Genomic DNA, 21228 nt, shown 5'->3' with positions numbered 1-21228 from the left:
TACTTTGACAAAACGAGCCCCTCCCCTCTGTCTCTGGACATTAGCACCTTGAGGGCAGGAAGGTGACCTCGGATCCCCCTCCAGTGGCCCTGGGCCAGCAGGATAGTAGGTGCTCCGTTACCATGGGGCGGGCAGTTGGGACTTTTCCTGCCCACTCCCCCAGGTGAGTAAGCGCCTGAGGTCCTATAGCATCAGAGGCTGACCTTGTTCTTCCCAAAGCCATGGGCTGCACCCATGGAGAGGTAAGGGCCCAGAGGTCAGTGCACAGGGCATTTTCTTCTCTGTGGCACTGGTGTTAGGGGCCTTGGCCAAGGGGAAGGAGGTCCCTCCACCCATCCTTGGCTGATCCCTCTTTATGAAGAACAGTGGCCGCCTTCAGCCAGTCCTACAGGTACCGGCACATGACGACAGGGCTGGGTGGCTCCGGGGTGGCTGGGGTAAGGACTCGGGTTCCCCAGGCCCCTACTAGAGAGTCCCCACTAGCAGCAGCTCCAGGGAAGAGCCCAGCATGGGCCCTTGAATCCCCTTCCAGGATGGAAGGGAGAAGTTGGCCAGACAGGAAAAATCAGGGGCCGTAGGCACATGGCGGAGTTCTCACTGAGCACAAAACTCTCCAGGGGCTCCTACCAGCCTCTGGTTAATCCAGCTTTTAACCCTGGCTTCCAGACCCGGCCTCCTCTCTAGGTCACCCCATGCCCTGTTTCCCTTTGCTCTCCTTCCACACTGGTTTCCTCTCTCTTCCTTTACCGTGGCCAGTGTGGCCCTCTTGGTACATGCTGTTTCATGGTCTGAGAACACCAGTTCCCAGATGTTTGCCACACAGACCTCAGCTTCAGTGTGGTCGAAGGCACGGACCCTGAAGCCCATTGCCTGGGGTCAGATCCCAGCTGTGTGACTTTGGGCAAGTGACTTCCCTTCTCTGGGCCTCATCCAGGCTGCTGAGAAGAATAAATGAATTGCTGCCCAGGGCCAAGCCCGCCCCCTCCGTGAAGCCTTACCTCCTCAGAGGGGTCTCACTGGCTCCTGGGTCCCTGTCACCTGCTTCTTGTCCCCCTTGATTGTTTCTGCATGCTGGTTCCGTCTTGTAAATATTTACCTCCCTTCTGGAACATCAGCTCCTGCGGGCTTACCTCCGTGCCCCCGCTTCGTAGACCAGTTCCTGGCACCTAGTAGGTTACCTTCTCAGTAAGTGTTTATTCAGTAGTCCCTGCTTGCCAGTGCTACCCTTGCTCTGTTTTTGACCCTGGACATCCGAGGTGCAAAGGGGCAGTGACCCAGTGGAACCGAACTAGGCCCAGCCTTTTGACCCCTAGTCCATTGCCCTTTCCCCTGACTCAGTGGCCTGCTTGGCCATTGCCCGCCTGGGGCGCCTCTGTGTTGTGCATGGTGGGTGCCCTACGTGGCTTCACCCCCCCCCCCCCCCACCAACCACGCCTGCCGGCCTGGCCCTGGCCCCTCTACTCGGCCCCTCCCCCGGCCCAGCTTGGTGCCTTCTTCCTCCCCACCCCCACACTAGTTGCATGTCCTCTTTTTTGTTTCATCTCTTGACTGCCTGTGGTTCTCTGGGCTTTGGGTCAGTGCCTGCCACCTCCAAGGAGATAAGAAAAATATTTGGACCCAGTCCCCAAGACCTTTTACCTGTAAGTGTTTTTGTGAGAAGAGGATAAGGTGGCGGTACATTGGGCCCACATCCTGCCCGCCACCAGTTGTCCCAGAGGCCAGTTCTATGCAAAACCTGTTCACTTTCACCCGCTTTTTTTCACTGTAAACCACAGACCAAGGAGTAGGGCTCGTTCTGGTAGGTAGGAAATGAGGTTTCCTCCCTTCCAGGGGCATGGAGTCGGGATCTGGGTGCAAATCCTGACCCACCGCCTTGTGGCTGTGAGACCTGAGCCAGACCTGCCCCTTCTCTAAGCTTTAGCATCCTGAGCTGCGAAAGGGGAGGCTCTGTGAGTCTTGGGGAGCAGTAGACACTGGGCATGGGTTGAGGGTCGATCACGTGCCAGGCAAGGTGCTCTCAGCAGAAATGAGGGGTCTCTGAGGGTAGACCTGACTTTGTAGGGGTTTTGTAGTCAGATCAGGGGAGGGGAGGACCTTGTCCGCAGACACTGAACCCCAGGTAGATCATAGGCTCTGTCCCCAGAGATGTCATGCTAAAAACAATTCCCCAAACCAAATTCACTTTCACTAGGATCAGAATGTGGTTGCTCATTGTTCGGCTTTGTTCCGGGCAAAACAATGCCAGGCTTCCTGGATGACCTCACTGGGGCGAGCCGTTGGGCCTGTGAGGCCAGACTGGTCAGCATCTCCAGACAAGCCTGCCCTGCCCTTTGCTGGGCCCACCTTGGGTGACCTGGGGTAATGGTGTGACCAAAGAAGGCAAACTGTTGGGCCACGCAGTGTTTTAGAAATTAGAAAATGGAGGTAAGGCAGCGGAAGCTGAGGAGAGCCGCCCGTGGCTGGAACCTGGGCTCCTGTTTGCCACAGACCCTACCCCTCCCTGAGGCTTCCCCACTGTACACTGTCTTTGGCCTGCCAGGCCTTGAAGGCCGTTGAGATTTTCAGGCAGGAGTTATGCCAAGATACAAACAGATAAGCAAGACAAAAGGATACAGACCACATGATTCAAGCCAATGATTAAATTTTTAAAAGGTGTACCTTTTTATGAAAAAGATGGAAGACCTTTCTTGGATTAATTTCTACTTTCTCTTCAAAAGCAGCTACCCTTAAGGCACGGGGTAAAATAGTGCTCTCACCACCCCTCATGTTCTTTTTGGTTGGTTGGGTGGGTGGGTGGGTGGTTGGGTGGTTGGGTTTGGGCGCTTATTTTATTTTTGTGCTTGTGTTTAAATGCTTCCTAGGGCCAGGATGGTACCTCAGGAGCGTGCCCTTGACCCACATGACTGATGGACCCCAGCCCCCTCCTCACTGAGCCTGTCCCTCGCCCGCAGTCTGTGGGCACAGTGCTTTGGTCTGTCCAGGAGGTCTGGGAGGCTCTCCCTGGCTGCCGGAGGAAGCCTCTGGGCCGGAGTGCCATGCGTTCTGGCCATCGATGCCACTTCATCATCCTGCCCAGCCCGTCCCTAGGGCCCTGGGCCCTGTCCCTCGGTATCCCCTGGCTCCTCACTTCCCTGTCCACCGTTACCTGCTTCTCTGATGAGTCCAGTCCAGCGGCTTGAAGCTGACTTAGGGGCACCAGGCCTGATGTCACTTTGTCAACCTGCTAACGCAGGTGATCCAGAACAGCCGACTGCTTGAGAACATGGGACGGAGGCCGAAACAGACCTGGGAGCTATCTGAAGCTCCAGCGGCCTTTTACTTGCTGTGTGATTCTGGACAAGTGACTTCACCTCTGCAGTCCTCCTCAGCACAACAGGGATGGTAATGGCTCCCAGAGAGAGGGTTAGCTAAGAAAATGCTTGCAAAGCACTTATCACAGGGCTAAACAAACGTGCCTGTAGTCATCGCTTAATAGATGCAGCTTGCTTTTTCTTCTTTTTAAAACACTGAGGATATGATGCCTGCCACAGAGTATTAATAAAATTTCAATGTGGTCCGCTATCTTCTTCAGTAATAGCTAATCTTTATTCATCACTTTGTATGTACCAGGCCCTGTGCTGGACATTTTATAGGCATCATCCTATTTAATCCCTGTGAGATAAGAGTTCTTCTAACCAATGAGGCACAGAGAGGTTGTTACTTGTTCTGGGTCACACAGCTGGGTTGTGGCCTCAGTGAGCCCAGAACTCTGTGGCCCTGGAGTGGACAGAGAAATGAGTAAAGGAGAGCATAAAGCCCTGCTCTGGAATGCTTGATTCCGTAGAGAGCCAACAGGACAGGGCGGTCCAGGCCTCCACTTTCCCAGCTCTAAAGTGGGTGGGTCATCCGGATGTCCCCTGGGATTCTAGGAGCCACTTACCTAACCCCCAGAGGTTTGCTGAGAAATACTGTCCAGTGAGGCCCAGAGGTGGATCTGAGAGGCTGACTGTGTTTGGGATGGGAGGTATTCTAAAGAGGAAACAGCAAAGGACCTGCCTTCTTATTTTGAAAACCTTAGAGAAGCTCGTGAGTGGGTAAGTCAGTGACAACACAAGATTTAAATCATTATTCTTTTCCAGAGAGATCCTTGTGGGAAGCTGATTGTTTTTACTTGAGAAAGTTCGAGTTCTGCAGGGGAGGGGGAGAATTTCCCAGCTTCTGGGCATCTCATCCAGGAAAAAGAAGCAAGGGCTTGGCTTCCCCACAGCCTTGGACGAGGTGGCAGATGCTGGGGGAGGCAGCCACAGCAACGTCTGCAGCTCAGTTCAAGATCCAGCTGGCTGGTGTGTGGGCACCTGGGGCCAGAGGGGCTGGGAGGGCGTGGGATGGGGGAGGGTACCCCGTCTCTAGCTCTACCCTGCTCTCCCTCTGCCGTTCTTTTTCCCTGTGGCCTTAGCATCCCCATCAGCAGATAGTGCAGAGCCCACCTTCCTTCTAAACTTTGCCCGAGGCATCGGGCAGATCGAGATGGGAGTCTGACTTCAGGCTTCCCCGGTGCCAGGCCACTCACTTCCTTCATCTGTGAAACAGTGCTAAAACTCCCTTCCACAGTAGGGCTGTTGGAGGAGCAAATAGAACACTGTTTATTGACAGCTCAGCACAAGGTAAATACCAAAAATCCTGTAGTTGTAACTTGGAGAGAAGCAGAGGAACATCTGGTAACCCCACGGCATTGCTGGCACGCGGTGCTGGCAGCTTGGATCTGTCCGCGGACGTGCCAGAGCTGACCAGGTGACCTGCAGGTCGGCCTTCAGGCACAGCCAGTTCTGGCCGTGACCCCTGCAACAGAGACAAGGAGAATTTCAGCTGGACGAGGAGGGAGCCTTCATCCTGGAGCCTCTGTATCGGGGCTGATTCTAATGCCGATTCTAATCGCCTCTCCCTGTCATAACTAAAGAGGAAGCTCTTAAAATGGGGAATTATGTATCACGGTCGCTACAAAATAGCGCTGGGCCTGGCGCCAAGGAAAACAGCTCTTGGCGGCGGCCGGCAAGGCAGCGGGCTGCTGGAACGCCTTGGGGGGGCTTGTTCCTAAGTGCTTACTGCACCGTGGGGTGGGCCGCTGCGGGGTGACAGGTCAGAATGAGTAGGCCTCATCGTGAGTCCGTGGAGATGGACAGAAGTACTCCAGGGAAGTTGGTGTCTGGGATGAGACCGGGCTGGCAGAGGGGTAGGTGACAGAGCTGAAGGTTCGGACACATTTTGGTTACTGTAACTACCAGCTGTATGACCTCAGGAGTGTCACTTGGCCTCCCTCCTGCTGATCTCACCCTGAGTAGAACTAAGGCCTTATACACCCCAAGGTCAAGGTGGGCTCCGATAATTATGGCAGCAACAGCAGGAATACCACAGCTACTATTTGAGGAGTACTTGCTACTTGCCAGTGCTGTTCTAAGTACCTTCCATGCATTCCAGGGCCCCATTCAGTGCTTACATCATCCCCATGAGGTGGGCACAATTATCCCCATTTTACAGATGTGGACACTGAGGACCAGAGAAGTTGAGTACCTTTCCTGAAAACACCCAGCCAGGAAGCGGCTGTCAGCTTCTGGGCCAGGGCTCACACTCAATTCCTACAGGGGTCGGGCTGCCACCAGAGGGCTTGGAGCAGCTGTGTTAGGGAGCCTGAGCCTGAGGCATGGGGTGAACGAAAGCAGTTCTGTGGAGCCAGAGTCCCCAAGGAGAAGGGAGAATGGGGAGATGGGGGCTAGGCTGTGCTGAGGAGTCTGTTTTCTTCCAGGAGTGATGGAAGATGGGGGCTGGGGGGTGCATTCTGGTCTGATCATGCTCTGGACGTTGCCCTCAGCTGCTGTGCGAGAACAGTTCGGGGAGGGGTACAGTGTAGCAGCAGGGAGACCTGGGAGGAGGCTGCTGTGGATGCCTAGGCAAGAGCTGTCAGGGCTCCCCCTCCACCGGTGGTGGTTGCCATGGCGACGGGGAGATGTGGGTGGATGCCAGGAATGTACAGGAGGCAGAAGCCAAGGGGCTTTCTGCAGTGGGCTTTTAGGGGCTTGGGGCTGGTTGGACACCCCAGAGTGGCTTGGAGTAAGTCCCTTGAGAGGGAGGTGGGATGCCTGCACCTGGATCTGGCCTCGTCGAGGCATGAGTGAGTCTTGGGTGAGGCCACGGACCATGACCTGGCAGGAGGGAGCCAGAGGTGGGACTGCTGGCTGTGTGTTCTCGAAGGGTGCGTAGGCCTGTGTTTGTGGCAGGCGTGGATAAGACAGGTGGCATGACAGAAGAACCCACCCCTGGATGCACTTGGGGTGAGGAGCAGGGACACGCCCATGATGCCAGATGCCTGACAGGCCCCAGTTCTGCCCCATTCGTGTCCCATCCCACATCCCGGCTCAGCCACGGGCCTTGGGAAGACGGGGTCCTGAGCGGGAGAGGGGACTGGAGGTTTCCCCTTGCGGGAAACCAGAGCCCAGAGCAGAGGGTCTCAGGGAGCTTGTTGCTACGCCCATCCCAGCACTTCTGCGGGGTTCTCTGAGCGCCTGCCTGGCCAGTGGGTTTCGGGGCACAGAGGGCAGAGCCGGGACTCTCAGGGTAGCCACAGGGAAGCAGACCCCTGCTCCTGGTGTCCTTGTGGGGAAGAACTTCGTCATTCCCAGCTGCCTGTGTGAGCAGAAGCCGGCCACCTCCCCCCTCCTCCTGGCTGACCTTGTGAAGTGCCTTGCAGCCCCGAGATCCAAGGAGAGCCTGAAAGGGCGGAACCGACCCTCTTGGTGAGGAGGTTCAGGGGTCATTCCCTGAAAAACATCTTCACTAGGAGGGACTTGAGTCCCACATCCTCCAATTATGCTCCCATCCAGCCGGCCCACAATGGGCCGCTCAGATAACCATCGGGGGCTGCACAAATTAATGCTGGAACAATGCTGGCCGCTGGGGCTATTTTTACAGTAGCCATACGCCTGGCCGAACCCCCACGTCGCCTCGAGGGAGCAGGGCAAAGAAAGGCTGTGCGGATGCCGCCGCCAGTCTGCACTCCGGGAGACAGAGGAAGGTCTCAGCGAGCGCCCGGCGGCTCCAGGAAGCCTTTTCTTGGTCTGCTTATGGCCAGATAGCGAAACAATTGGGGTCCCCCACCCCGAGCCAGGGAGAGGAAGGAGGCGTGGGGGAAATGGGGATTCTGTTGTGCTTTTGTGCCTCTGCCCCTCAGAGCCAGGCCCCTGTGGGCCCGGCCGTGGGGGCCAGGCCTGCGCGTCCTCTCTCTGCGCACCCCAGGTCCGCAGGCGGACCTCACCTCGCCCTGCCCAGACTGCCACCTGCGCCGGGAAGGCGCGGAGGCTGAGACACCGCTGGCATCACAGAGCTGGGAGGTGGCCGGGCTGGGGTTTGTCCTTAGCAGCAGCTGCTCGCACGCCCCACCCCGGGGACCATCTAGGCATCCATGCTGCTCTGGCACTCCAGGTTCTGGGCACAGCAGTAGATAAGACAGGTCCCTGTCCCCACGGAGCCTCTGTTCTTGTCCGGGGAGACTGGTAACAAGGAAGCAAGGACTCGAACAAGACATGGTTGATGGTGCTAAGCACTGATAAGGCGGACTCAGATCCCCACCGGAGACGGCGTGTGAGCCGGGGTGCGAGCTGGCCCGGGTGTGCCCATGTGATGGGGCTGCCTCTGCTCCAGCCGATGGTTCCCATAAGGAGTGTGAACCCAGTGTGGCCCGATGCCCTTCGCATGTTTGGAGACAACCTAGAAATCTCCACTTTTCTCTTGTTAGTTCAGTGTCGGCCACCAGTTTGAATCCTGAAGACAAGCAGGCCCCCAGGCGATTTGGCCATGAGCTGGTCACCTTTGCTTTCAACTTTTTATTCTGCAGATAAACTGAGGCTCAGAGAGGGGTGGGTAGGCCCACTAGCTCTGGCTCCCCCAGCTCAGCTGTCTTCCATGGCCCTCCACCATGTGGGGGTAAAGCCTCAAAGGCACCCTCTCCCCCTGGGCTGGGACTCACGGTGCCCTTGCCCTCAAGACCAAGGTGGGGGAGGGCAGTTAGGACTCAGGGACCTGAGAAGTAGAGAAAGGAGATGTTCTGCCCTGGCTGGTGGCAGCCTTCCTCTAGAATGGGGACCAAGTAGGGGTGGGCTAAGGGTGATCTGAACAGCTCCTGGGGTCTCGGAGACTTGACCTACTCTGGGGCCTTCCATTGCTGAACGCAGCAGGGAGTCAGAGCAAGGGAGCCTGGATGGTACAGGGGTTAGAGCAAGCCAGAGAGTGGCTAGAGAGGGATGGACGATGGGAGATGCACCTGCTTTCTTCGTCATCCTCACAGTGCAGAGATGTGACTGGTTAGTGAATTGCAAATATATTTCATAAATATCCGTTTTCCATACTTTGGTGGAAACCTCCTTTTGAAATATTGTTCCCATTCCAGCCTGAAACCCCATTCCTCATTCATTTATGTTTCTCCATTCTTCAAGAGCTCGGAACGACCATCACCTAAGGCCAAGCTCCGTGCTGAGTCTTGAATGAAACGGGAGCCTTCATTTTCTTGGCAAATGTGAGATGCAGAGACAGTCTCTGCCCCCGGCTAGAAAATGCAGGCGGGCTGTTACTGGGAAGTTACCTTCAAGTTGCCCGGGTGTGTCGTGCTTCGTAGAGATGACGCCAGGGTGGGGGGGTGGCTTCATGCTTCTCGGCCCGCAGGTGTAGAATGAGGTATGACGTGGGGAGATGACAGGCACAGGGTCCCTGTGCTGCTGTTGAACAGATGCCTGGGGGACAGAATCTGTCAGTTACTGAACCTCGAGGTCCCTGATGTCCTAGAGGGGTCCGAATCCCTCGGTGTTGTCAGAGCAGTGGACAGACGGGGGATGGCAGGCCCCTCGCCACAGGCCTGGGCAGGTCCGAGCCCGCCAGCCCATGGGTGAGAAAAGAGATGTGCCGAGGACGAGCACCCATCCCGTACTGAGCACACGCTGGCTTCTGTTTTGTCCCTCACAGAAAGCGAGGAGGACATGGCCACCAAGGAGAAGCTGCAGTGTCTGAAAGACTTTCACAAAGACATCCTGAAGCCATCCCCGGGGAAGAGCCCAGGCACGCGGCCTGAAGATGAGGCCGAGGGGAAGCCCCCTCAGAGGGAGAAGTGGTCCAGCAAGATCGACTTTGTGCTCTCCGTGGCTGGCGGCTTTGTCGGCTTGGGCAACGTCTGGCGTTTCCCGTACCTCTGCTACAAAAATGGTGGCGGTAAGCCTGGGCTGGGCAGAGAGTGGCCGTCGGGGACAGGGAAGGACCAGGCCGTGGGGGCCTCTCCCTCTCTATGCCCCGCTTTCCAGGCCCCCACCTGGACCTCCGCGTGCCCACCCCATCCCACCTGACATCAGAGGCAAGACATGAGCATGACGGAGAGTCAGGTGACGTTCTCCCAGGGTCTTACCGTGCAGCCTCGGGCAGGTCCCCGACTCTCTCTGACCCTCCGGTTATTCCCCTCGGAAGAGAGGCAGTGGGGCCAGGCCCGTGTGTCCCACAGATTCCCCCAGACCCATGGGCCTTAGCTTCAGTTTTTTCTAACTTAATCCATAGGCACTTCAAACGCAAGCTTCATTTCCCCGATAAGTGGAAAACCAGTATCATTTGCCACGATAGAAAGGTATCCAGGAAAAAAAAATACAGTGAAGATATTTTTAGGTCTGCTCTCCTTGTACTGAGATATGATTGGCCTACGACGTGTATAGTGGAAGGCGTGCGGACGGCGGACGGGGCTGAGACAGGCGCGTCTGCTAAGGTATCACCGCGGTTCGGTGACCGCCGTCGCCTCGCACAGCTGTAACCGTTTCTGTTGTGATGAGAACTTGAGATGGACTCTCCCAGCAGTTTCCAGACGCGTAGTAGAGTGCTGGCAACTACAGTCACCATGCCGTAGGTCTCCCCCCCAGAACTTCTGCCTTGAAGTTTGCCTCTTTTTGACCACCTTTGAAGATCATTTTTAAAAATGTAAGGCCTCTGTCTGGGTGTTTGGTTGGTTTGGGTTTTGGGGTTTGGGTTTTTGGTTTTTTTTGGTTTTTTACACCTGCTGAGGGCTCTGAGCTGGAATCCTCTCCTGCTGGAGGTGTCAGAGTCCGGCAGCACGTGACAGAGACCCCGTCCCTGGTGCAGGAAGGGCTCAAAGAGCCCTGGGCAGGGAGGAATGGCTCAGCTCCCGCGACAGCCACAGTCAGAGGCTTGTACAGCAGCAGATGGCATGCCGCGGCTGCCCGAGTTTGGAGAACCACCTTTTGGGAAATTCCGCCTTAGAGCCTGGTTTCTTAACCTTTTGTAGGTCTCAGGCGCCTTTGGGACTCTGATGAGTGCCCTGGACGCTCCCCAGAGCAAAGCACATAGCCATAGACCCACAGTTTCAAAGGGTTTATGGACCCGCTTGAGCCATTAGTGGACACAAGGTAGGAACCCTCGCCCCGGCTCTCTGCCCTCACTCCTCCCCTGGCTCCCACCCCCAGCTGGAGATGCCCACCTCTTGCTTCTCATCACTGCACCCTTCCTCGCTAGTCCTTCTTAGCTGCCTGCCCTGGATGGGCCTGGGGAAGGACGAGTGAAGGCTTCAATGAGGAGGTCATATTTGGCCAGACGGATGTGGGGAAGGCAGGCAGGTAGTTGGCACAGTGTAAGCAAAGGCTCAGAGGCTTAAAAAAGCACCTGGTGCGTGTGAAGGAGGTGAGAAGGCACACTGGAGAGGTGATGTCAGCTGCACAGGTGGGCAAGGCCCGGAGAATTTTCAGCCAGGTCCAAGAGTCTGGCCTCTATCCCTCACATCCCTCACTCATTCTTTTGGATTTCATTGGCCGGGAAGGCTCGCGAGTGGCCCCCATGACAGCCACAGCCTGACCTCACCCCACTCTGCTCTCTCTGCAGGTGCATTTCTCATACCATATTTTATTTTCCTGTTTGGCGGCGGCCTGCCTGTGTTTTTCCTAGAGGTAATCATAGGCCAGTACACCTCTGAAGGGGGCATCACCTGCTGGGAAAAGATCTGCCCCTTGTTCTCCGGTGAGTATGGGACAAAGGTCACCTGGGGCCTGGTGTTCATCGGTTCAGCACATTTTTATTGAGCACCTGCTATTCGCCAGGTACATTGGAGCCTCATGCAGGTCCCCTTGGCACTGTGCCTGACCCAGGGGAGCAGTGGGTACATTATTCCCGTGATGCTGCTGCCCACAGTAGCTGCCCAGTGCGTCCTGGCTGTCCCCACCTCCCTGGGTGGTTGAAGGATTGATGAGCCGGCGGCGGCGTAGGGCAGAAGATGAGCTCTCAGAACCGGGAGGCTGCATGGTTTCAAGTCCCACTTCCTCGTCTCGCTCAGACTCTTGTGACTTTGGGATAGTCACTTAATCTGTTTGGGCCTCAGGTTCCTTATCCATAAAATGGAAATAGTGTGCTTACTTGCTGGGGTCTCTATGAGGACAAAATGACGCAGCTATGTGAAAGTGCTTTGTAGACATAGTAAGCTCCAAATTAATGGTAGCTTTATTCTTACTGTAACATTTAATCCTGTGCCTGATACCCAGTATGCGCCCATAAAGTCATCACTGTCACGATTATAATTGGCAGGGGTGGGAGGAAGTGGGAGTCTGTTCATTCGTTCATCTATGTAAATCTATCCATCCGTCCGTCCAGTCACCTTTCTTCCGTTAGTCAGTGGTTAGACCAGCGGCCCGTCCACTCATTTATCCATCTGTCCATCTCCCTAACCTTCCAACCAACCACCATCCGTGCACCCATTAACGAATGGGATATCCGTCCATCAGTCCGACATCCATCCATTCAGCTGTCTTGCCAGCCAGCCAGCCCGCCCGCCCTTCATCCAGCTACCCATCTATGTGCGTAGCCACCGTTCGCTGAGCTGCCCCTCCTCTGTACACCCTTCCATTCGTCCGGCTTATCAGACCATCCACCCCTCCACCTACCCCCCCACCCCTCCGGTCATCCACTCATCCTACACATATTTGCTGGTCCTCGTTGAAGAGCCCTTCCTCCCGGCCCCGGGCCTGGGATACTGGGGTTGGGTCTGCGGCCGTGGCGGCTCTGGCCTCCCTCCTGACGCTCATCTCGCCTGCCCGCGCCCGCAGGCATCGGCTACGCCTCCATCGTGATCGTGTCCCTCCTGAACATCTACTACGTCATCATCCTGGCCTGGGCCACGTACTACCTGTTCCAGTCCTTCCAGTCGGAGCTGCCCTGGGCGCACTGCAACCACAGCTGGAACACGCCCCAGTGTATGGAAGACACTATGCGCAAGAACAAGAGCCTGTGGCTCACCCTCAGCGCCAACAACTTCACCTCGCCCGTCACCGAGTTCTGGGAGTAAGGCAGCCTCGCAGGAGGGGGCAGGGAGGACGCGGGCGGGGCAGAGAGGGCGGCCTGCTGCCTCATCTTCTCCCCAGGGATGTGGCTGTCACTCTCTCTCGGAGGGGCGGGGGGAGGAGGGTGCGGATTTGGAGATAAATCCATGCCTTTGGTCTCAGACAGGCCTGGAACCGAATCCTACTTCTGCTGTTTTACTGGCTGTTTGACCTTCAGCAAGTCACTGCCCCTTTCTGAGCCTCAGTTTCTTTAACTGTCAAATGAGGGGAATGAATCGTTCCTACACCCGTACGCGGGTGTATGTACTTCTGTTGTCTGAAAATGATACAGTTTTCTTAATGTATTTTAGAAAAAATATAGTTAGCGCGTCCAACCTGTTATTGCAGAGAGAAAAAGGCATATACGAGGCTGACGTAGTTACTCAAGTGAAAAGGTGAGTCAATAGAGTGAAAAATATGTATCAGTTAGCTTTTGCTGTGTAACAATCGCCCCCAGACTTGGTGGCTTTCAACAACAACCGCTTACTTGGCTCATGGTTCTGCTGATTGGTAGTCTGGGCTGAGCTTGGCTGAGCGGTTCTTTCCGTCTTTGGGGGGCTCCCCCGTGGGTAGGTCAGCTGTAGGACGTCAGGTTAGCTCTTCTGGAGATAAGTTGGCTGTTCGCTGGGGTGCTGGGGCAACCGGTCCATATGGGCCCATCACCCAGCAGGCCAGCCTGGGCTTGTTCACAGGCGGCTCAGCATTCCACAAGACCACGGATGGGGGGGCCCGTGCAGAGGTCCTTTTCAAGCCTCTGTCGGCATCATTTCCTTCATGTCCCATCAGCCAAAGAAAGCCACGGACTAACCCAGATCCAGGAGGTGGGGAGAGAGGCTCTGTCTCTTCAGGAGAGGAGTGGCGAACCGTGGGTCTTTCTACGATGTCGTCAGCAGCTACAAGATAGACGTAGGACAGGCATGAGAAAGGCAGAACGTGGAGGCCTGAAGTTTGGGTAACTCTTAGCTGGCATACGGGGGAGACCTTTGAACACAGTGCTTGGAGGCCAGTCACGAAGTGCTCGTGCGTCACTTTCCCTGCTCTTCACGGGCTATGAAACCTGGGCTTTGGCCCCCGGGTGCGGCCCCATGAGCCTGGAGATGACTGAAATGAGGCCTCGTCTGGAGGCTGAGAGCCAGGGGCAGGAGAGAGAGTTAAGGGTGGGGGTGGTCCCTTTGGGTCAGCTTTGCAGCTTCCAGGGGTCTTCCCACCTCTGAGAACCCAGCCAGGATCGGACCCACAGGAGAAGGGGTGGCCTGCTGGCCTGTCCCAGCCATGCCTGAGGGCTGGGAAATTGTGGGCAAGCAAGGGTCAGGTGGCCCTCAGTCAGGGGGTCCCTTTCCCTGTCAGGACACGCAAGCCTGCGGTCGATGCTCACAGGTCCCTAGGCCTACTTGGCCAGGGGCTCGCTCTGTGTGTGCACATATTTTCCACTTGCAGACAAAGAGCACGGTACAAGCACATTCATCACCCCCTCCATGCCACACCCTCTGGAGAGCTGAGTTTACAGACAAAGAAATGCGGGCCCTTCATTCTTCTCACTTGAATGGGGCCTGAAACCACAGCCCTGTCTGTCCTAGGCTGTTCCTGGCGCAGCCTGACCACCCACGGCCCACCCCACCCAGGACACTGGCACTCAACTAGCCACTTGGGTGCCTGCTGGGGCCTCACCGCCTCGGGCCTGGGTTGGTTGTCTGAGTTTGAACTCTCTGTCCGTCACTGCTGGCTCAGGCGGCTGCTATTGCCCCTCTGGGCCTCGATGGCTTCACCTGTGCTTGGGGAGATCCCAGCACTGCCCTCCCAGGGTGGTGGGGCTGCGCATGGGCGGCCCTGAGAAGCTGCGTGAGAAATGTGGGCCATTATTATTAATTTGGTGCCCTCACACAGGATCAAACTGCCCTCCAGGGGCGTTTGGAACACAAGTGATCTGACCTTCAGAGGGACTAGGAGTGGCCCCTTCTCAAATGCCCGGATCCTCCCCCTCTGCCCCCGCCATTGCAAAGGGGCTGTCCTTCTGGCTCGTGTCTACTCTCAGAGGCCTGAGGGTTCTTGGGAAGGAGCTCCCATGAACCGTGAGGTCTTCAGGGGTCCGGTCTATCCCCATGCCTTCTCACCCGCCTGTGCCCTACACTCAGCTCTCCTGGGGTTCTCGGGCTCCTGCCTTCCAGAATCCCCATTCTGAGCACCCAAGCTGCCCTTCCTGGTCTGGAAGCCGTGAAGACAGGATTTATCTTTGGAAATGCCCTGGGCCTGCAGGCGGCTTTCCAGGGCCCACAGGGTCCGGATGGACTTTCTCAGCCCACAGAGGGCTGGCCGCCTGCCTGGTGCTCACCTCCCACTCCAGTCTTCAGGCCACCTGAACATCCACAAATAACGTGCCCTCTTTCTGGAACCCTGGGGAGGACTGGAGTCCACAGAGGAGGAGCCTGGAACTCACGCTTAGTTGAGACCAGGCCCGCCACCTGCATGAGCAGGGGCTGAGGCCAGGAGTGGGGCTGGGGGCTTCAGTGCGGTGCAGCCCTGGGCCAGGCCCTACCTATGAGTGAGAAGGGCCCAGTTCCCAGCCTTCCAGAGCCTTCCCTTTTCCTGCACAAGAAAGAGGGGAAAGGAAAGAGAACTAATTTGGAGCGTCGTGCCAGGGACTTGCCCCTCTCGTTGGCATTTCACCTTGGCAGAGGCCCTTTAAGCAGGGAAGTACTTGGGGATCCTCCCGAACTCCTGCCCACCTCAAATCTCACATCCAGTTTCCAGATGCTCTGGGCTCTCCCTTTCAAGTACACCCAGAGTCTGACTTGTCTCCCCCCTTGCACTCCCCCCACCCTCCATGGGACCGCCAGCATCACTTCCCCAGACCCCAGCACTGGACTCTCCTCTCCCCACCTTACCCTTGCAGCTCTTATTCAGCCGTCAATCCAAACACGGCATTTCTCAGCTCAGAACCCTCTTGTGGCTTTTCCCATACTGTGGTCTCCCTCAGCCAGAGAGGATTAAGTGAGTGTTTCAGCACAGTGAATGCTCACTGGATGCTGATTCTTCCTACTAATTCCATGTCTGCATCCACTTATCTGTAGCCTGGAGCAGCAAGTTAACTACTCCTCTCTGGCCTAGTTTCCTCATCTGCAAATGGAAGGGCCATATGAGCTGGGCTTTGAGGCACCAATAGGAGCTCACTAGGCTGAAAAGGAGAGCAAAAAGACATTCTGGGTAGAAGGAACAGCCCATGCAGAGGCACGGCATTCTGAACACATGTGTTCGGGAACCATAAGTCATATGAGTTTGGCCAGAGCATAGAACACATGGGGCCAGGAGAATGTTTGAGCCTTAAATGTTAGCCTGGTAAGTTTGAGCTTTGTTCTCTAGGAGGGGAAACCATGGAAGGTGTATGACAAGGAGAAGGACATGATTGAATCTACTCAAGGAACACACTAGTGGGAGAGAGACTAGGTCATATATTAAGCACCAACTGTATACAGGGCCTCAGAAGGTTCAGCCATCCGTGGGTCTGGGTTCCCTTTGGGGTGAAACAGCTTATATGATTTCCCCCCAAAATAGCCACTGGCCCTACAGTGACTAGCTCTGGGGTTTCCATTAGGAAAGGCTCGCCGGGACGGTATTGAGGTGTCAGTGACTGGTTCCAGGTTAGGCTGCAGAGCAGTGAGGATGCTCTCAAAAGGCTGGTCTCCACGACCCTCGAGCCAAAGCCCAGCCCCAGCCCAGCCGTTGTTTCTCTCCACTTCTCTCACCTGCGGTAGACATGTGGGTTCCCGAGGTGCACCGATGCCCAGCGGCTGTCCGGGAGCTCCCTGGGAATCAAGATGACAAGGCACTGTGCAAGCTGAGACTTCCTTATGCCCCTGGACAGGGAAGGAATTTGCTATCATCCCTGCCAGCCATCCTCCCCCTCTTTCGTTTTCCTAGGGGCGAGGGGAGCATGGGTGATGCTCCTGTCCCTTAGAGCAGTGAAACTGCCTGTGGCCCCCACGCATCTCAGCTGCAAGACCTCAGGGCAGTCACCTCACCTCTCTAAACCTTGAGAATAGCATGTTTCCAACACCTCATTGTCTGGCTCGATTTAAAGAGCTAGGACAGGGCTTCCGGTCATGGCTCGTTGGGCATGACAGTGAGGACCAGAGAGGTTAAGTGACTTGCCCAAGGTTAAACAAGCAGCTAGATAGAACAGAGCTCCCGGCCCTCACCTCCAACACTGGCGTCTGTGTCCCCGCCAGCTGCAAGTCCACAGTCACCGGTAACATTGTGCTGTGTGCGTGTGACCCACTCTCGGGTCGCAGGGGGTCTTCTCTTGGCGTGGACCACCCCACGCCCACCCCATCTGCAACGCTAAAGCACCATTGTCAGCAGGAGCTGGTGAGATGTCCTCTCCCAGAGCCCCGTGAAAGCCACCAGGGCCCCAAGACAGTCATTTCACGCTGGCTTTATAATTTGACTCGGAGTTGCTCTGTGGTGGAAAACAGAGCTTCTGCCCCCGGTTAACCTCATCCTGCTGGTCCCTGCTCTGGGGTCCTCGCTCTGTCCCGAGGGTCCTGCTTCACCCCAGCCCTGGAAGACAGGCGGGGCCAGATCTGGCCAAATGCCCTCCATCAGGCCGGAGCCATGCCTTCCTCCCTGGTTCCTCCCGAGCCCCCCGGGAGCTCAGCACGTATCATTAGACTTTATTAGAATCAAAGAAATGAGTCATATTTGCAAACAAGCCGTACTCAGCCAATCTTCCCCTGCAGCTGTCGGAAGGAGGAGGCGGTGGAGAAAGCCTTGTGTGGCCCCATGCTCAGGGCGGACGGGCTCTTTTATAATTGTTGCCTCCGCCAGTCTCCAGGGAAGAGCCATGGCCAATAAATGGCTGGCCCGCAGTCAAAAGGAAACGATTTGGCCCACTCGGAGGACGTATTTACATCTCTGAGTGCCGGCTGGACGGCAGCGGGGCGGCCGACTCACAACAGACGTCCAGGCGATTCTTTTTTGGATCCCACCCTGGAATGAATCATTACTATTCTTGGAGAGGAATGCAGCTCACCTCTGGGTCTCTTCCCTCTGTATGAGCGATGCGGGGAAGCCTGGGATTCTGGGGGCCCTCGTGAAGGGCAGCATAGGACCAGGCACATGGGTGGCTGGGCCCCAGGGCAGCATCAGAAAACGGATCCAGGCCCGGGGTTGATTTTTATCTGGGTCATTCAGGCGAATTCCCGAACCTCTCTGAGCCTCAGTTTCCCCATCAACCAAATGGGTATAATTAGTTTACTCAGTTAATGTCTGTTGAACACCTGCTCTGTGCCAGGCACTGTTCTGGATCTAGCAGCGATCAGACCCCCCCCTGCCTCCATGGAGATGCCATTCTAGTAAGACACAGACATTAACCAGATAACACAAATATCATTGTACTATAAAAGCGATAAGTGATGAAAAGTAAAGCCAGGGCAGGGGAAGCAGAGTGACCAGGGGTATTTTTCATACAATGGCTAGGAGAGGCTGCCCCAGTGAAGCAGCATTTGAACAGAGACCTGAAATGATGCAGAGGCGGTTGGCATGTCATGTAACAAGTGACTGGTGAAACAACCTGTTCAAAGGTCCTGAGGCAGGAATGTGCTCAATCTATTCAGAGATCATACCAGAAGACACTGTGGCTGAAGGGGCCATATGGGGATGAGGTTTGAGATGGGGCCAGCATATATAAACTTGTCCTGGACATGCCCCATTTATACACCTGTGGTCCCAGTGTCATTATTAATAGGTCTGAATGATAAAGAGTATTTGGTCACCTTATTCAGGAAGGCCATAAGGGATGGGGCTGGTTAGGAAGGTCTTTTAGGTAGGTAGGTGGGAGCCATGGGAGGATGTGGAACAGAGGAGTGGTGTGACCCGACTTGGACCTGGACAAATTCTCTCTTGACGAGAACAGACCTGGGGGGAGGGTGACTGTGGAGGCAGGAAGACAAGTGGGGAGGCTGCTGAAAAAGCCCTGGGAAGCAGTGGGGGCCCAGACAGGAGTGATGGCAGTCCCAGGGCCATGTGGCTGGATTTGGGGTCCCATGCAGTCTCCTGGGGTGGTTAGGAGACCGCTGAGGGACAGTGCACCACGGCTGTCCCTCTAGGGTACAGCACTCTACAGTTCACTGAGCCCTCTCACGCACCACCACGGGAAGGCCCAGCACATCCCTGTCAGCTGCTCTGTGGCCGAGGCCGTGCGGGTCCCACACGGGAGGGACGTACGGAGGGTCCTTCACGCAGGGTCCCTTCAAAAAGGGATTCGAAGGGCCGCACACGCTCTCCAGCCTCCATGGCTACCCAAAGCTATCTTTGGAAAGGATGTCGGTCACTTTGGCCCCGAGCCCACGTTGGGCTCTGTTTTGACAACCCCTGACTGATGAGCCACATTCATTCCATTCCTAGAACGTCTGCTCGGCCCATTACAAACATTTGCAAGACTTTTAAATAATTTTTATAAAGGTGCTATTAAAAACATTGAATCATTCATCTAAAAACATCAAACATTCACAGAGAAAAACATTCAAGTAGAAAAAATGATTCCCAAGGCCAAGTGCGCTCCCCTCCCCCGCGTCCCCACCACCAGGTCCCCCTCCCCACAGGCAGCGACTGACTGCAACCGGCGTCTTGTGTGTCCTGCCAGAAATAGTGTGCGCGCATTCAAGCACAAATGTACATCCACCCCCTTCCCTTTTTAACACAATAGGGAGCATGCCACGGCGCGGTTCACCTTGCTTTGTTCACTTATTTTATCTCCAGGATACGGTTTCTTATCTGCACGCGGGAGCTATCCCGCCGTCTCGCGGCCGTGCCGCATTCCACTGTGTCTTCCCTGTGCTGCTGAGCCCCTATTGCTGGCCATTTGGGTGGTTTCCAATCTTGTGCTCCTACAGACGGTGCTGTGATGAATAGCTTGGGGTGGACCCTGTCGCCGGCCACACATGCAAGAGTAATTACGGGAGAGAGGCTCGGGAATGGAATATCGCTGGGTCAAAGAGAACATGCCTTAAGAGTGTCACCCGGAGATGTCATGAGCTCCTCCAAGGAGATAGCTACCAGCAGTGGAGACTCAGTTTCCCCATTGTGGCTTCCCTAGCTGGTCAGCTGCCCGGAGCCAGCCTGCCGTCTGTCGCGGGCACCGCTGATTTACCCAGCCGGGGAGTAGGGGAAGGCTGAAAGGGTGTCCGTGAACCGACTGGGCTTGGTGTGGTCAGATTCTGAGCTCTGGGGTTTCAAGCTTCTTGGGCGACTTGTCCTGAGGAGAAAAGAAAAGGCTGGGCACCTCCTTGGCATTAGCTGAACACCTACTGTGTGCCTGCCCATGAAATCCTTGTCCTCGGGCTGCCTGGAGGCTGGTAGGCAAGAGAGACTTCTCACCCGAAGGTGACATTAGGTGTGAGCAGATGGCCGGGGAGATGGGCAGGGACCCCAGTCGGTTGTCCGTGGAGCAGCAGGAAGGGCTTCTCCGGCAGCACAGGACAGTGCGGCTGGCACAGCAGCGGGCACAAAGGTGTGGAGGTGGGAAAGCACTGTCTCTCCCTGACGCTGCCCATTCACAAGGAAGCCTTGGGCCGCTGCCCAGCATGCCCTGGGCCTTCATTGAAGGCGCCGAGCTCTGGAGGCTGCACAGGGAAGCGCTTTTTGTTCTAAAGCGGCTGCAGCCGCCAGATCCACGTGCTTGGCAGGGCCCCAGCCGGGATGCGGTTGGCTGACGGCCTGCCCGTGGGGATGCCTCCTGGCTGGAGGCTTCAGGGGACCCTGGCCCAAAGCAGGGGACTGGGCAGATTCTTTTTCAAGTTTCGGCTCTATTCTGTCTGCTTATCAGAGGAGCACTGGGGGGGAGTCCACAGAGTCCACAGTCTTGGGTGTAGGGTGGCAGCTCTGCCCCCCACTGGCTGTGTGTGTGTGGACAGTTGAATCTTCCATGCCTCGGTTTTCCCCATCTGTAGAATGGGGCAGATGACCGCTAGTCCTTGGATCAGATGAGATAAATTGGCAAGGCCTTGTGGATGTTCTGAGCACACACTGTCAGAGGTGTGTCCGAGCGGAGCCCCTTGATGTCTAGGTTCGCACCAAAAAAAGACAGGAACGCTGTCCTTTTTAAGGTGAATGGAAATATTTCATGACTTGGCTCAGGGTGCTGTGTAAACTCGCCAGTCACCTCAGTTGAGTCCTTGGTTCATTCACTCCTCGGGTATCTATTGAGGCCCTACCATGTGCCATGTGCCGGGAGCGTGGCGGTGGCCCAAAGAAAGGCCTCGCTTGGATGCCACTTGAGATGGGGATGTCGGATTTATTCAAGGTCCTCATGTCGAAGCTTCTGTGGGGCAAAAAAAGGAAAAGCAATGAAGTGTCCTTGCCCAGCGGGCATTCCGAGACCCAGAGCCCTGACTGCGACTGGCTGGGAGCTAGGGAATGGTCTGGAATGCATTCCTAGGCAGCAGTCTGGGGGCAGGAGCTGTTTCTGTGTTTTACAGATGAGGAAAAAACTGGGGCACAAAGTCACACCCCCCTCTCTGCTGCTTCTGCTGGAGTGTGGCCTTGAAACCAGGAGCTAACTTTGGTGAGAAGGAATCCCGGCTTTTCTCTGGGGAGTACAGGCTGCCTGTCTCCCGTGGTCAGCAGCCTGGGGAGTCAGGGGACGGGACCCCGATGGAGTCGGGGGCAGGGCTGATGTCCCTGTGCTTGCCGTGCCTGCCCTTGGTCACTGCTGCAGCGTCACAGTTCTGGGACAGTGGGGACAGTTTCTTGGCATTGCTTTTGTGGCTCTGGCTGCCGCACCCTGTGGCTGTGCTGCCCCCACCCCCCCCGCCCCCGACTTCAGATGGCGGCGGCCCTCAGGGATGAGTCTGCGAGT

General features: G+C 56.1%; 1 protein-coding gene across 4 annotated transcripts in view; it reads left to right on the top strand.

The window, feature by feature from the left end:
- SLC6A6 (solute carrier family 6 member 6) overlaps positions 1-21228 on the top strand; it is an 82848-nt gene that overhangs the window by 31298 nt on the left and 30322 nt on the right. For 2 of the 4 annotated variants that reach the window (XM_044385092.3, XM_044385091.3), the window contains 4 exons: positions 8986-9228; positions 10891-11025; positions 12105-12339; positions 12689-12772. In XM_044385092.3, coding sequence (XP_044241027.1) covers positions 9000-9228; positions 10891-11025; positions 12105-12339; positions 12689-12772 — 683 coding nt within the window. In that variant the 5' untranslated portion in view covers positions 8986-8999. The remainder of the gene's footprint in view (positions 1-8985; positions 9229-10890; positions 11026-12104; positions 12340-12688; positions 12773-21228) is intronic. The other 2 variants (XM_048226576.2, XM_026501435.4) reach the window with 1 other exon arrangement.

The sequence above is a fragment of the Ursus arctos genome, unplaced genomic scaffold (genome assembly GCF_023065955.2).
Source record: "Ursus arctos isolate Adak ecotype North America unplaced genomic scaffold, UrsArc2.0 scaffold_14, whole genome shotgun sequence".
NCBI classification, from domain to species: domain Eukaryota; kingdom Metazoa; phylum Chordata; class Mammalia; order Carnivora; family Ursidae; genus Ursus; species Ursus arctos.
Note: the sequence above shows the minus strand (reverse complement) of the source record. Positions and strands in the feature narration are given on the sequence as shown.